This window comes from Trachinotus anak, unplaced genomic scaffold (assembly GCF_046630095.1).
Source record: "Trachinotus anak isolate AG129_WGS33_773 ecotype Australia unplaced genomic scaffold, CSIRO_AGI_Tana_v1 ptg000018l, whole genome shotgun sequence".
NCBI classification, from domain to species: domain Eukaryota; kingdom Metazoa; phylum Chordata; class Actinopteri; order Carangiformes; family Carangidae; genus Trachinotus; species Trachinotus anak.
The window spans coordinates 16,139,369-16,153,420 of NW_027273869.1; the positions used below are offsets into that span (position 1 = coordinate 16,139,369).

Below are 14,052 nucleotides of genomic sequence, written 5' to 3' on the forward strand. Positions count from 1 at the left end.
CTCTCTCAGGGATGTAGATGATGTGTTAGCTTATTTTCATTAGCCTCAGACGTGATGGATATTATGCATTTAGTTTGATTACATAGTTTGTAGTTCAACACAGTTGTGTGTTTATCGCTGTTGCTATTTTGGGTTTAGTGGAGACTTTTAGTGTCCTGTGGTGTTGTTTTCACCCTGACATATTCTTTACTTCCTGTATTTATTAATTAAGCTTGTTTATCTATATTCATGGAAATTTCAAGGTCAGACAGTGTGGATGATGGTTCAAAATATTTATTGTAAACACTTTCAAGGAATTCTGGCATTATCCTTAAAAGCCTCCATCAGTCAAACAGTAATCCGGATGCATTTCCTCTGTTTGAGAACAGGGTGTGTGTGTGTGTGTGTGTGTGTGTGTGTGTGTGTGTGTGTGTGTGTGTGTGTGTGTGTGTGTGTGTGTGTGTGTGTGTGTGTGTGTGTGTGTGTGTGTGTGTGTGTGTGTGTGTGTGTTCTCCAGCTTTGTACACACAGTGTGTAGAGGGAAGAGAGATTGCCTGTGTCTCTGTGAGAGCGGGATCATGTGAGAGTGTGTCACAGAAAGCGAGTGTTTGCACGTGTGTGTTTGAGTGGGGTCGAGTGTGTGTCTTCCTGTTGGAGAGCTGAAATAAGCCACCTGTCACGGTGGGAGTGGAGCAGAGCCTGGGCTGCTCCAGTGACTTCTCCTTATAAGGAAGGTGGGCAGAAGCTGCACATTTTCCTCAAGGCCGAGGCTCCGCTCTGCACTGAATAAGTTCATAGTTGTGTGGCCAACAGAGACGCGCTGCACAGAGGGAAGGTGCTAGAATAGCCGTTTCCCAAATGTGCTCCCTAAAGGTTAAACATAGAGGTTTGAATCCTGTTGGACCACAGTAACTTAAACTGGGAATAATGATTCTTTTGAAAGCTTTATCTAACTCAAATATTTACCAACAATACCCTCCTTCTTGATCACAGGAAATCCACCCTCAGAATTTTAATATGGACCATTCCACTAGCACTTTGCTAGCAAGTCTGTAACTCAGAGCAGTCATCCGTCTGATCACAAGATGACCTTGTGTGACCTTAAGGAGCCACACTACCATACACATTGATGACAAGTATCAGATATGTTTATAATAGATGTTAACTGAAAGCTTTATCTTGACAGTTTCCCTATCCCAACTGTGATCTAATGCTGGAATTTAGTATTTTTGCTCTAACTGCCAAATGATTCACCTTGTGTGTGTGTGGGGTTTTTTTTTTGTGTGTGTGTTTCAGGTCATACCTGACACCAGTGCGAGACGAGGAGTCAGAGTCCCAGAGGAAAGCTCGCTCCAGACAGGCTCGACAGTCGAGGAGGTCCACTCAGGTTAGTGACCTTATGTCACCTTTCATATGTGTATTTATCAGAATATCGGTACTAAAAAAAAGTTGCCATATTTTACGAAGAGCCAACAAGTAAAATGACAGTGGAGTCCCACATCCAAACAGTGTTATCAGAAAGTCAACCGTTGCTGCCCCTGGCTTGGATTATGGTTTTATAGACATAGACTATTTAAGAAAAAGTTGTTATGCTGGTGGAGACTGTACTGTTTGTGTGCACTGGCAGCTTTTAACTTCTGCACTTATACAAAGAGATGATCATTTTACAAACTGACGGAGTTTGAGCTCTGGCCTTTCCTGCAAAAATGACTGAAGTCTACTGCACCACAGTGTTCAGAATTTATGATGCTAAAAATTCAACATCATAATGCACCATTTCTACCGTTGACTTTTTACTGCAGAGCTCGAACGAATATGAATAATAAGATAGTGTTTTTTTTCTAATCATCTGTGTAACAAATTCAAAATGTAGAGGTTTAATATACTTGTCTCTTCTTCCAGGGTGTGACTCTGACTGACCTGCAAGAGGCGGAGAAAACAATGATCAGGAGTCGTACCCCAAAGAGCCGCGAGGAGGAGAAAGAGGAGAACGAGAAGCAGGACAAAGAGAAGCAGGAGGAGAAGAAGGAGACGGAGACCAAGGAGGACGATTACCGATCGAAGTACCGCAGCTTTGAAGAGGTACATCCCTCCTCTTTGTCGTAACCTCCTCAAGACAGGTCACTGTAACTTCACAATAACTCACACCTTGAATTTTTTTTTTCCCTCCTGTCCTCTCTCTCTTCCAGCGTTACCGACCTTCATCTTCCTCCTCCACCTCTGCGATTTCCACACTCAGCACTGCCTCCACCCCATCCTACTCTAGCACCACATTGTCCTCCAGTTCCAGCTCCCTCAACAGGCCTAACAGTCTGACGGGGATCACCTCCTCCTACAGCCGCTCCGCCAGAGATACGGAAAAAGGTCAGTAAAAGTAACCAGTGCCTTTCAAATCCCAAAAAAGCTGCAGTGAGACGTGCTTCATCTGCGGTGGGGCAACTACAGCTTAACTAAGGCAACCATAATGAAAACACAAGACAAACACAGGTTTCCTGAGGCTCTTTAATCATCACTGCCGTATCCCTTCAACCCTCTACCATGACAGGAGTTCAGACTATACTTAAACCGAGCCGATCCAACAGCCTGCAGGCCTTAAGTCTTCATGACGTCTTTTTAGTTTGAGTTAAGTAGCTGTGCTAACTCTGCTAAAAAAGTCACATTTAGCTAACTTAACTTTCGCTCCCCTCAAACTGAAATAACTCGTATAAAGCCATGTAGGTGGAGGCACCTGGTGGCCCACCTGGTAGAGCTCGTACCATAGAGGCTCAGCCCTGATCCTGTGCTACATGTCATCCTCTCTCTCTCTCCCCGACTTTCCTGTCTCTCCTTCATTGCAGATTTCAGAATAAAGGCATTAGTGACTAATAATGAAAAATAGAAAATAAAAAAATTAAGCCATGTAGGCACAGCGTTTGTCTACTTGGATGCTTAATTCCACCTGATGCTGACATCTGTCGCCACAGGTCCACATTCACATGGGCAAACCGCCACATGCCGATTAAGAGCATTGTGACAGAAAGGGGATTGTGTTGCCTTTTTAAATTAAGTAGCTCCTCTCTGAATGAATAAATCCATGAAACATCCCTGGGAAAACAGGCGGCAGCTTTAGTCTGTTCAGCTGAAGGAAACACTGACCGCTTTGTTCTCCCATGACCAAAGCCTTTTTTTTTTCTTTTTTTTTTCTATTTTCTCTGAACTCCAGCCAAGTCAACTAGTTATCCTGACTGTACTTTGTGCAGTCAAACCATTACCTCAGTTAACCTGGACCTTTTTATTCCCTTTGTATTCTTTTAATTCTTATTAGGATTACTTTATGCCCTGTTGATGTAGTAATAGGGGTCAAATTGTTCTTGGATTAAATGCAGGGCAGAGGTCAAAAGCAGATAATTAAGGAACGGGTGTTATCAATACTCTGTTAAATGCATGTAGACCGCTGACTGGCTAAGAAGATGTAATTTTGGTCCTTTTCCTTGGTGTCATTTTGGATATATTCTGGAATTATCATGTGTCAATATTTTAGTCGACCTGTTGTTGTTCATGTTGATGCACAGAAGCGGATAAAAAGGAGGAGGAGAAGGAGGGAGAGGACAAGTCTCAGCCCCGCTCCATACGGGATCGCAGGCGGCCCCGCGAGAAGAGACGCTCCACCGGGGTCTCCTTCTGGACCCAAGATGTAAGAGACTCGCACACAGTGATGGAAAGTTTAGAGATCAGGTGTTTGAGGATTCATGAGGTGCAGCAGATCAAAACCCCGACTGTTCTTCTTTGATCATTTGGATAAGAAAGATCTGAAAACCTGTAACCCTCCTCTTTTAAAAAAATTTCTTTTTGTTTAATTCCAGGGTGATGAAAATGACCCCGACCAGCAGTCTGACTCGGAGGAGGGCAGCACCAAGGGAGAGCCACAGGTGATTCAACACACACTCACAGACAGAGCAGAAAGTAGATGAAGCTGACTGAAGTAGGAGCCCTCCAGCCCGGCCGTCAAATCAATTTCTTGTTCGCCGACAGTTCTGTTTGATTTCTTTTTTGTGCCCCTCTGCATTTATTCTCTATTCTGGTCCCTCAAGGCCCGCGCAGGCAGGTCCTTTAGTCTTTGATATCCACTACTCTGCCCTGCACAACTATGATTTCCTCCCCTCCCTCTTATCTTTCCTTCTCAACGTCGGCAGCCTTTGAATTTTTACTGTTTCCATCTTCCGGCGATTGTCCGGTTGCCGGGGCAACCTCGCAAACCAAAAGTATTTTCTGCTATAGATCATAAGGTTTTCAAAACATGCAGACGCACAAAGGCGAGGAAGTCTGGGTCTCCGGGGTCAGAGAACACATGAATGAGATGGTGGAGAGTTGTTCTTATTTGAAATCATTGTAAATGAGGATTTCACCCTGTGGTTACATAACACTGAAATAAAAAAGAAAGCTATAAGTTGTCAAAACAGATTCAATGCATTCTTACAGTCTGTGGATGGAGCAGTGTTGTGAAAATATCGCTGGCTGGGTGAACTTCCTGTTTGAATGGGAGCGTCGTGCAGACAGTAGTCGGAGATGAAAAGGACATACACAGCTGCCAGCCATCTCCTACAGCGTAAAGGGTGGAGCTCTAAATAGGAAGCAAGCAATTATCTTGCTCGAAGATGCAAACGCTTACAGGAAAAGCTTTTTGAGCCTCTTCCTTTCCTGCCCAGCACTCTCAATGAAAACAACATGTCAAAATATTTCAAGCAGGCCACAAATTATCAAACCTTGCCAGAGGAAATTGTCAAGAATTAAGTTGTAAAAGTCATAAAAAGTTGGGCTGCTTCCTGATTGGAAGATGACAGATTTAAGATGATGATTTAAACAGATGAGAAGACATTGGTTCGTTTTTCATGGCTCTAATCTGCCTGTTGTAACATAATGAACGTTATAATGCTGGCTGTCGAGCCGATCAGCTGAACTTTACGCCGGTCATTTTTCCAGAGTTCTTGACTCAGATCGCAGCATTGTTGTTGTTCCTCGGCCTCAGGAAGCTGACTACACTTTCAAAATAGCTGGAAGCCCGACCCACCAACCCGACCCCTCCCTATCTGATGTCTGGGCCCATTCTCAGGGCTGCTGCTGTGACACTGCACAAACACAGCAGGCCGGGAGACGCAGTAGCCTCCAGGCTCAGCAGCTGTGTAGGGATTAGTGTGTATGACTCTGCATGTGGAGCAGTTTGGTCTGGAGCTGGGACGTACCGAGCAGGCTTTAGGTTGTCGTAACAGCAAGTTCTGCATTAATGTGATTCACAGTTTGACTCTGCAGAAACACTGATAAGATGCATTTCGCACCACGTGAAGCAGCTTCATTTAGTGCTTTTCTATCTCTGGCAATTAACATTGACTTTGGCTTTTTGTTTCCTTACAGAGTGACAGATTGTCCAGGTATGTGTCCCCCGCCTCAGATTAACTTCAGTCTTATCTGTCATCTGTTTTGTGTCTCCGTTAGTTGGTTATAAATAAGCGACTGTCGTTGCTGTTTCAGGAATGAGAGCACTTCATCCTTAGATCGCAACGACACTCTTTTTAGCCGTAGCTATGGCGAGAGTCGAAGGCCATACTCGAGCCGACTGGATAGAGATGACACCACTGATTATAAAAAGGTATCATCATAAGCTCAAATTCCTTCTTACAGCACTAATTCTGACTGATTTGATTGTTCCACATGTCGACTGACGTGTTTGTCTCCCTCTCCCTCTTTAGCTCTACGAGCAGATCTTAGCTGAGAACGAGAAGTTGAAGGCCCAGTTACGTGACACAGACCTGGAGCTGGCAGACTTGAAGCTACAACTAGAGAAGGCCACACAGGTGCGACGAGCTCACGCTGCTCCAGCTGATCAGTAAAAACCCCAATGGAAGATAATTCAGGTTTCTTATGTGTGTCCGTTGTTTTGTCATTGCAGAGGCAGGAACGCTACGCCGACCGATCACAGCTTGAGATGGAGAAAAGGGTAATGGCAGTTTCATAACGCAGCTCAGTGACCTTTGCTGAAGAGATGTGTAACTTCTGTGTCTCTCAAACTAAATAGAAGTATCCACTTTGATAAATTCGACCTGCTCTAAACATGACGGTAACACTGCCAATGGGTTTATGTCTGAAGGTAACAAGCAGGCCCCAATATCATCTGGGTGGTGGTATGATCTTACCCTGAGTTTTTGTATCAGTCTCCTCTCTGCTGCTGGCTGTTGTCTCACACGTGCCCTTGTAGCCGGGGTCAAAGGGACTTCCTCGTCCCTCCTCCTCGACACCCAGAACACTGCCACCATCTCTTTCACACGTTTATTTTTTTAACCTCAGAGGCAGCGTGTGGTCACCACTTCTCAAGACTGCTTACTTTCTTATTTTTGTGTGTGTGTGTGTGTGTGTGTGAGAAAGTGTGTTTATCTTTGATTTGTGCAGGAAGTAGAAGAATTGTAGGTTGTGTGCTGAAACAAACCTGTGCATGTGTGTTTTCACTCATTCAGTAATCATGCCGGCGTCTCCAGCTGCAGCCGTGATGTCATAACCCCTACATTTTTTAACCTGATCCACTATTTTGAAGCCCATGTTGTAATCAAAGCCACATTTTAGATCATCACCTATGTGTCATTTGTCCTCACTGGCTTTTATAGTACGAGAATGTCCTTTTTTTTTTTTTTTTGTTCAAAAAAGACATTCTGACCTCCCCGTCCATGAGTCATTTCATTAACTTTCCATCCAACACAACCTCTAAACATCTACGTCCCCATTTGTTGACTCAAGTCTGAGCTGGCTGTTGCTCGCAGACGCCTCACAAGACATGTGTGTGTTCAAGTGTGTGCTATCGCTACACCCTCACCATCTTCCACACCTTTATACTTAATGCAGTGTGTAGAGCTCGCACCTGAAGTGTGTGTGTGTGTGTGTTTGTGTGTGTGTGTTTTGTGCTGATTGGTGTGTGAGTTCTGTGCTGATTGGTGTGTGAGTTCAGAGTTGACCTGTTACCCTCCACCCCACAGGAAAGAAGAGCTCTAGAAAGGAAGATTTCTGAGATGGAGGAGGAACTTAAGGTACTGCCACACACGCACACACACACACGCACACGCACACGCACACACAGTGTATTACATTTTCTGTTCATTTACAGTGGGGTTTATTTCTATTAATGATGTCAAGATCATCGGGAGCGTGTAGGTGGTACTTGTGAGTTCCAATGCAGCGAACAGCTGTGACTTTATGATCTTAAAATTCAGCCTGTGAGTGTCCTTTTTATATATAAAATTCATTTTTTTTTTTTTTTTTTTTTTTTGGTTTAACAGGAGAGGTGAGTCATCTCAAATCTGTGTTGCTTAAAATATAATATGAATTTATTACAACGTGGGTCTTATTTTTGTAGTTTTGCTGGGTTTTTTTAATCAGCTCTAATCAGTTGGGCTCAGATCTGGCAACATGGTGATGTCACTACAACAAAGTCTGACGGAGGAGGAAACACGAGCAGTCAACAGTTTATCCACATTATCTGAGCCCTGTGTGTGTTTCTTGTTCTGTTTATTTAGCAGTGCTGCTGTGTGTCCAGGTCTCAGCGTTTTACACCTCGAGAATAATGTTATTGTTTCCAACAGGTGGGGCTGTCCCCAAAAGTCAATGAGTTGATGCATCAGTGGAGAAGACCCCGAAATTTACAAACAGAGTCTCTGTGTTAAAATGACCAAACCACAAATATAACTGTGATTGAAGTAGAGACAGGAGATGATATTTGTTGGTTATGCAGCAGTGGGATATAAGCATAAAAACATGAGAACACATAAATACAACACCAAGACCAAAGATAAAGGACATTACACTTATGACAACAAAACAGAAACTGTAGGTCGGTAGATAAAAAGTTAAAACAGCATCTACCCTTTACTTATAGACTTTATAAAATTGTGCTTGAATCTGTTTTTTGGGGGGTTCTTTGTTACTTAAATCTGATGTTTTCGATCCCATTTGAGGAACAAAGACATTAAAATGTGAGTTGTAATGTAAAACATGAATCATTCTGACCTGGGGACAGCTCTCTACAGCTCTAAAACTACAAAAATAAGACCCCGGCTGTATGAAAAGTGAAATTTTTTCCTTTTTTTTTTTTCTTGAAATGTTCTGTGTACGTAATGTCTGTGTCTAAAGAGCCATTAATAAAGGACAAATATGATATAGTTAGAAAACAGAGCTGCCTGAGTTTTCAAATACATCATTTGGTGTCTCCAAAGTACAATACTACCCCAAATAAAAGTCTAGACTAGTCCTGTTGAAAAGAAACCTACAAAGTCTTCGTCTGTCTTTTCTCTTGTAAAAGTAAAACATGAAACACTTCCACGAAACCAGAACATTCATGAATCAGTCTCGCACTCAGACCCTCTCCTGTCGAGCTGTTGAATCAATTACGAGATTCTCTGACTCATGATGTTGACACCTGGCTGCCTGAAAGATGATTTGATTGATTTCTGCAGATGTCAGGAGACACTTTCCACTCATTTTCACACATCAAGCATTTATTTCCTCTGTGGCAGCAAAACGGGGAACGATCAGAAAACCTCCCTCTAAGCTAAACTGGACTGAAGACAGACTAAACCATACTAGAGCAGCATAATGAGGGCTCTTCAAAAAGACCATGTGTTAACCTTGTGACTGTGTAAAAGTTCAGTCCTTGAACATAATATAACTTCCACTCTTTGTATTCTAGCTAAGTGTGCGCCTGTGCATCTCTTATCCAGCTCGGGGCACGTCTCAGCTCAGCTGTTATAATCTATGTTGACACAGCATTTAAGCTCTTCTTCTACTGAGACGGCCAATTAAATGTTCCTGTTCTGGAAAACTGATTTAAGGAGGAGAGAGGAGAAAAAAAAAATCCATTAAACTCTAGTAAGCAAGTGTTTGTCCATCGCTGCGATGAGCGAGTGTGTTTGTTCTGAGGTGACAGGCAGCCGGCCGATCGTGTCACTTTTCCATTCTGTCTACAAGCATCATGCTGAACCGGAAAAAGCTCTTAGTCATTCCTTCGGTTTCCAAAATCTGTCCCCATTTTCTAACAATCTTTTTCTGTTTTCCCTCTCTCCTCCTCTCGGCCCCTCTTCTTCTCTCTTCATTTATATTGTCCTGTCTTTCATTAATCCTCCCTCTCTAATTTGTTTCTTGAAACTTCTCCTTTCCTTTCTCTGCCATCCTTTCACTCTCACTCCCTTCCTTCCATCCCTTTCTGCCCCCTCCCTTTCTCTTTCTCTTTGTTCTCCTGTGTTGTGGTTGTTGTCCCCTCCTCCTCCTCCTCCTCCCCCCTGCAGAACCTCCCCCAGGTAAAGCAGGTTCAGGCCCTGCGGCAGGTTAAGGAGCGGCTGCAGGCTGAGAACCGGGCCCTGGCCCGCGTGGTGGCAAAGCTCTCGCAGTCCGCCTGCAGCCGGCTGCCCAGCGTCGACCTCTAAGCCACGTCCGTCTGTCCACCACCATCTCTTCTTCTTCCTCCTCCTCCTCTTCTTGTTCTTCCTCACCTTCTCCCTTTCCAACCTCATTCTTCTCATGCTCCATTCGCGCTCTGCCCCGCACCCATAGACAGGCAGGTGCCCAGCCGCCCAACCACCACTGGTTTTGTAAACTCCCCTTTCTTCCCCACCTCCTCTGCCTCCCCAGAGCTTTTGGTTTTCAGATTGGGGAGGGTGTTTTTTGGTTTTTTACAACAGGACACTCTCCTTGTACAGTACATGACGTGTCAAGTGTTATCCAAAGCTAATTAACACGGGTGGAGAAGAAGCTCAGGTAAGAAGAGTTTGGCTGCCAGGCGTCTAAATTTACTCCACATGTGGATCATTCACACAAACACAGCTTCACGTGCTGTGAAGGAAAGTGTCCTCTGTAGTTTCTAGTTGTGATGCTTCCTTCAGAGGGAGCTCAGTTGTTCAGTTTGGCTTGTTCTGGCTTCTTTGCATGAAGTGGCATCTTTTTTTTTTTTTTTTTTTTTTTTTTTTGGCCCAAATCTCCAGAGACTGAACCTTTTTTTTTTTTTTTAATTCCCCCGTCTGTACCCCTCCTCAAATGGTTTCATTTTGACAGATGACAACAAAAACTATTTCAGACAGCTGCATGCACCGGCAGGTTCAGCTGGACTCTGGTTTAGCTCTGATCAGCATCAAGCGTCAAGTATCTCTGTATACTTCAGAACATGATGGGATATTTAAACTAGCAGCTGATTGTCATCTGAAACATGTTTGTTTTTACCGGGACTGAAATCTCTTGCTGGAGATTGTCAGTGTTGTGTGTCAGTAGAGAACCTCTGAAAATCATGATTTCCACCTAAAGTTCTCCAATGCATAACCGTAAAGTCTACTTTACACAGAAATATCAATTTTTGATTAGTAGAATAAGTACATTTTTGATTGTCATTATTGCACACGTTGCAGTTTTGTTTTGTTAAGTTTAGTGTTGAACAGCAGTAAAATGTCCAACTTGTCATCAAAAGGAAGAGTCCTGTCTATCATACATTATGCAGTATTACTTTGAATACTACAGAGCCTGGCAGGTATGATTGGTAAGAAAAACAGTAATAATTGTGCTCTTAAATGACTTATTCATACTCTTAAACTAATTAATAGTTAAACAGGTATATCAGCATATCTCCATCCAATCATTGAAATTAGATTACATCCACGCCCAGCAACGTTTCACTTTATATTTAAATAATAACTTTATTTGTGCAGCACCTGTAAAAACAGGGTTTACAAAGTGCTTCGACAGAAGAATAGAAAGCAATGGTAGTCAAAAGCAGTGACGAAGTAGAGTTACAGAGGAAAGACGGACAATAGATTTCAATATAAATAAGCAGGGAGCAGATGCCGCATTAAAAAAAATACATGCAAACACAGTAAAAACAATAAAAGGACGATACAGAGATGATAAAGATAAAAAGGCAACATCACATAAAAGCAAGTCTATAAAAATGAGTTTCAAGAAGTGAATTTTTGCACTGCTTCAGGCCACACTGTGGTGTTTGTGCAGCCAGAGCAGGGTGGTGTTGCTAAAGCACGTCCAGTGTTACCGCTGTATAAAAAGAGCATCTAATGTAAATGAATCAGTTTTAACCCAAGGAATGGATTCAGTATTTGTGCGTCAGTATCAAATCAAAGCTGCTGCGTCTTAACTTTGTGGATTAACCACAACAACCCATAAATTCACCACCTGTTGCTGGGATTTCACAATAAGAGCTCAAATTAAGTAGTTCGAGAGCTCTAATTCCACATTGATGCCCAACAGTGATTATTAGGAAGTCACCTGTCTCCTGCCGCGCTCTGTGTGACACCATACGATAATCAACTCCTTTACTGTAAATGAAACGTCTGCTGTGTATTTTTGTGGCTGCCGGGAGCAGCCGCTGAAGTTCTGCATGGCTTTGTCAGGAACTTTGGCCTGTGGTGTGCAAGCTTCTCCTTCTCTCTCTCTCTTTTGACTTGGAACAAGTGATTTTAAGAAAGTAAAACGAATGAGTAAACAAAACATGAGAGATGCTGTGTGACTCAAGCTGCTATTAACAGTTTGTAAAACCGGCCTGACTGGTTTAGTGATGTGTGTATGTGTCAAGACTCGTCTAAGCCTCTCTCTCTCTCTCTTTGTGTCTCTATGTCTCTCTGTCTCTCTCTCTCTTCCTCCTTTCCTTTTATTCCCTTTCAGATGCTCCCAGACTTGAAAGCAGACAACCAGAGACTAAAGGACGAGAACGGAGCACTCATTCGAGTCATTAGCAAGCTTTCCAAGTAGAACAGACCCCCCCGCCCCGTCTTCTGCACCCCCCCTAGTCCCCCATGGCAGTGACTAATGGAATTGCACATTTAGATATTAATTGCAACAGACATCAGAGACAAGACTCCTTTTTTTTTTTTCTCCTCCCAACTCTTTATCTCCCTTTTGCTCCTCCACCACTGCAGCATCCATCCATCCATCCATCCATCTGCCCCCTCCTCGACTGTAATCCACTCGAGTGTGTGGCTGCTAGAACCACTGAGTTTACAGAGCAAAAAGGAAGAAGGGTTGTGTGAGCAGCATGTAAAAGCATTGTGGGCGGGGAAGCCTGAAAACTATTTAACCAATAAGCCTTAGTTGTACATAAAGAGAAAAAGAAAAAAACACTTGCATCGATCTCTTCTCTCTCTCGGCTATCACTGAAGAACAGATATTATCCAACACCTGATTTTTATTTGTGCCACAATCTCTTATTTGATGTCTTTTTTTTTTTTTTTTTGGTTTCCTCTTCCTGTGTAAGTGTTGTGTGCTGTGCAGTTTCCTCATCCCTCCTTACCCCCCCTCAAAGTGCCACTTTTGCCCCCACATCAGCTCCTTGTGGCCCCTTTTCTTCTTCTTCTTCCCACACACCAACCAGTGCACACACACACTCGCCCACCTTCTTCCCCCATTTTTTTTTTTTTTTTTTTTTTTTTGTACCTCCTGTGTGTCTTCCTCCAAGAGGGAAAAAATTAGAAATTCTCGCTTTAGCGAAACGAGGCAGACCTGGTGGAATTTAAGCTTTCACTATATGTGCAATATGCATTTTTTTTTTTTTTTTTTTTAAATGCTTTAATGATGAGTCCATCACAAGTAGGATTTTTCACTCTTCCACCGCTTCCATCGCTCACCTTCCTCCCCTCTTTTTTTTTTTTTTTTTTTTTTTTTTTTTAAGTTTGTAGTGTAGTCAGTTTATACTCTGTATTTCTCACTTTGTTTTAGCAGGTACTGAGTGATGCTGTATATACCTGTATGTATTTGTTTGAGACCAGCACATGGCATGCGTTTATGGTTCCCGTCTGTTACTATTAAAAGTATACAAATTCCAGAGGACAAAAAGGTGTGTTTTAATTATTTTTCTTTTATAGTCTAAAGACATTGGCTACAGTACAGTAGAGCCTCTCTCTTACACGGGATGGCTGGCAGTGTTCAGTGCTTTATTTTCCAGTTTAAAAAGTAAGTGTTCACATAATTGTGAGGTTTAAGAAAAAAAAATAATCGCTTCACTACATTTCACTTTCATTGTATTCAGTATCTTGGAAGAGTGCTGTTAATTTTGTTTCCAGTTTTTTAAAGCTGTAGTATTATAGCCAAGGTGTTGTCACTTAAAAAAAAAAAAAAAAAAAAAAAAAACAGAAAAAAAAAGAAGAAGAATATCTTAGGTATCGCTAACCCAGTCCTTTTTACAATGTCTACATGCACTGTCAATGCCATGTGAGGGGTCTTGATGTCAGGTTTAAAGCAAATCGCCACCATCAAATATTCCAATGCATCTGAAGACATTTTATGCATTTCAGTGGCCTTTTAAGGATATTTTAGTAAAAGAAGTTAAAAAAAAAAAGTCACTGCAGATGGACTAGTGACCATCTCCTCTGGTTAAGACTTTTTTTTTTGTTTTGTTGTTTTGTTTTCTTAATTTTTTTTTCCCATCATCTTGTAAAATAGGTGTGTGGCTTAATACATGCAAGCTGTGCTGTGACTACCAACCACTGAAGAGTTCATTAAAAATAAACTTGTACATTGTAAAGTTCCAGTTGTCTCATTTTTCTTCTTTTTGTTGAAATGATTGAATTATTATTATTGATGTAGACTGAAACAGCAGCCTCAGCTCCGACACTGTGGGTAAAGGAAACATTTCTTGTATTTGCAGCATTGAAAAATTACATTTCACTCTTTCCAGTGATAATGTCCCTGACGTCAGGACCTGCTGTTGCTACGCCCAGTCACGCCAGTAGATGGTGCACGGCTTTGCAGACTGTCAGCCAGATGCACTGAACATCATTTCACTGTATCAAACACAAATGTTATGCATGACCATGAAACACGCAGATCCCATCCAGGGATCCTGTAGGAGGCTTTAATCATTACGTTTATCAGCTGCACAATACAATGTTGAAAATCCTGCTCTTGAGACCTTAAAACCAAACACTCATCTGAAGAGGACGAGCTGCCTCTTGACATGAAGATTGAAGTTCTACATCAAAAGCAAGAAGCCGACTGTCCTCCCTTCGTCTCCTCATACTCCTGCACCGCTTCACTTCTTTATTCTGCTCCCAGATGGCTGTGGATTTG

The 14,052-nt window shown here is 42.5% G+C and overlaps 1 protein-coding gene across 10 annotated transcripts in view; it reads left to right on the forward strand.

Annotated features, from left to right (window-relative positions):
- ppp1r12a (protein phosphatase 1, regulatory subunit 12A) overlaps positions 1 to 13,513 on the forward strand; it is a 49,097-nt gene extending 35,584 nt beyond the window's left edge. For 4 of the 10 annotated variants that reach the window (XM_071502024.1, XM_071502015.1, XM_071502022.1 and 1 more), the window contains 12 exons: positions 1,276 to 1,366; positions 1,882 to 2,061; positions 2,169 to 2,343; positions 3,531 to 3,652; positions 3,822 to 3,887; positions 5,368 to 5,384; positions 5,485 to 5,602; positions 5,703 to 5,807; positions 5,903 to 5,950; positions 6,978 to 7,028; positions 9,279 to 9,547; positions 11,653 to 13,513. In XM_071502024.1, the coding sequence (XP_071358125.1) occupies positions 1,276 to 1,366; positions 1,882 to 2,061; positions 2,169 to 2,343; positions 3,531 to 3,652; positions 3,822 to 3,887; positions 5,368 to 5,384; positions 5,485 to 5,602; positions 5,703 to 5,807; positions 5,903 to 5,950; positions 6,978 to 7,028; positions 9,279 to 9,416 (1,111 nt within the window). In that variant the 3' untranslated portion in view covers positions 9,417 to 9,547; positions 11,653 to 13,513. Of the gene's footprint in view, positions 1 to 1,275; positions 1,367 to 1,881; positions 2,062 to 2,168; positions 2,344 to 3,530; positions 3,653 to 3,821; positions 3,888 to 5,367; positions 5,385 to 5,484; positions 5,603 to 5,702; positions 5,808 to 5,902; positions 5,951 to 6,100; positions 6,135 to 6,977; positions 7,029 to 7,580; positions 9,200 to 9,278; positions 9,548 to 11,652 lie in introns of those variants that run through there. The other 6 variants (XM_071502016.1, XM_071502025.1, XM_071502018.1 and 3 more) reach the window with 5 other exon arrangements.
- Positions 13,514 to 14,052: the final 539 nt, after the last annotated feature.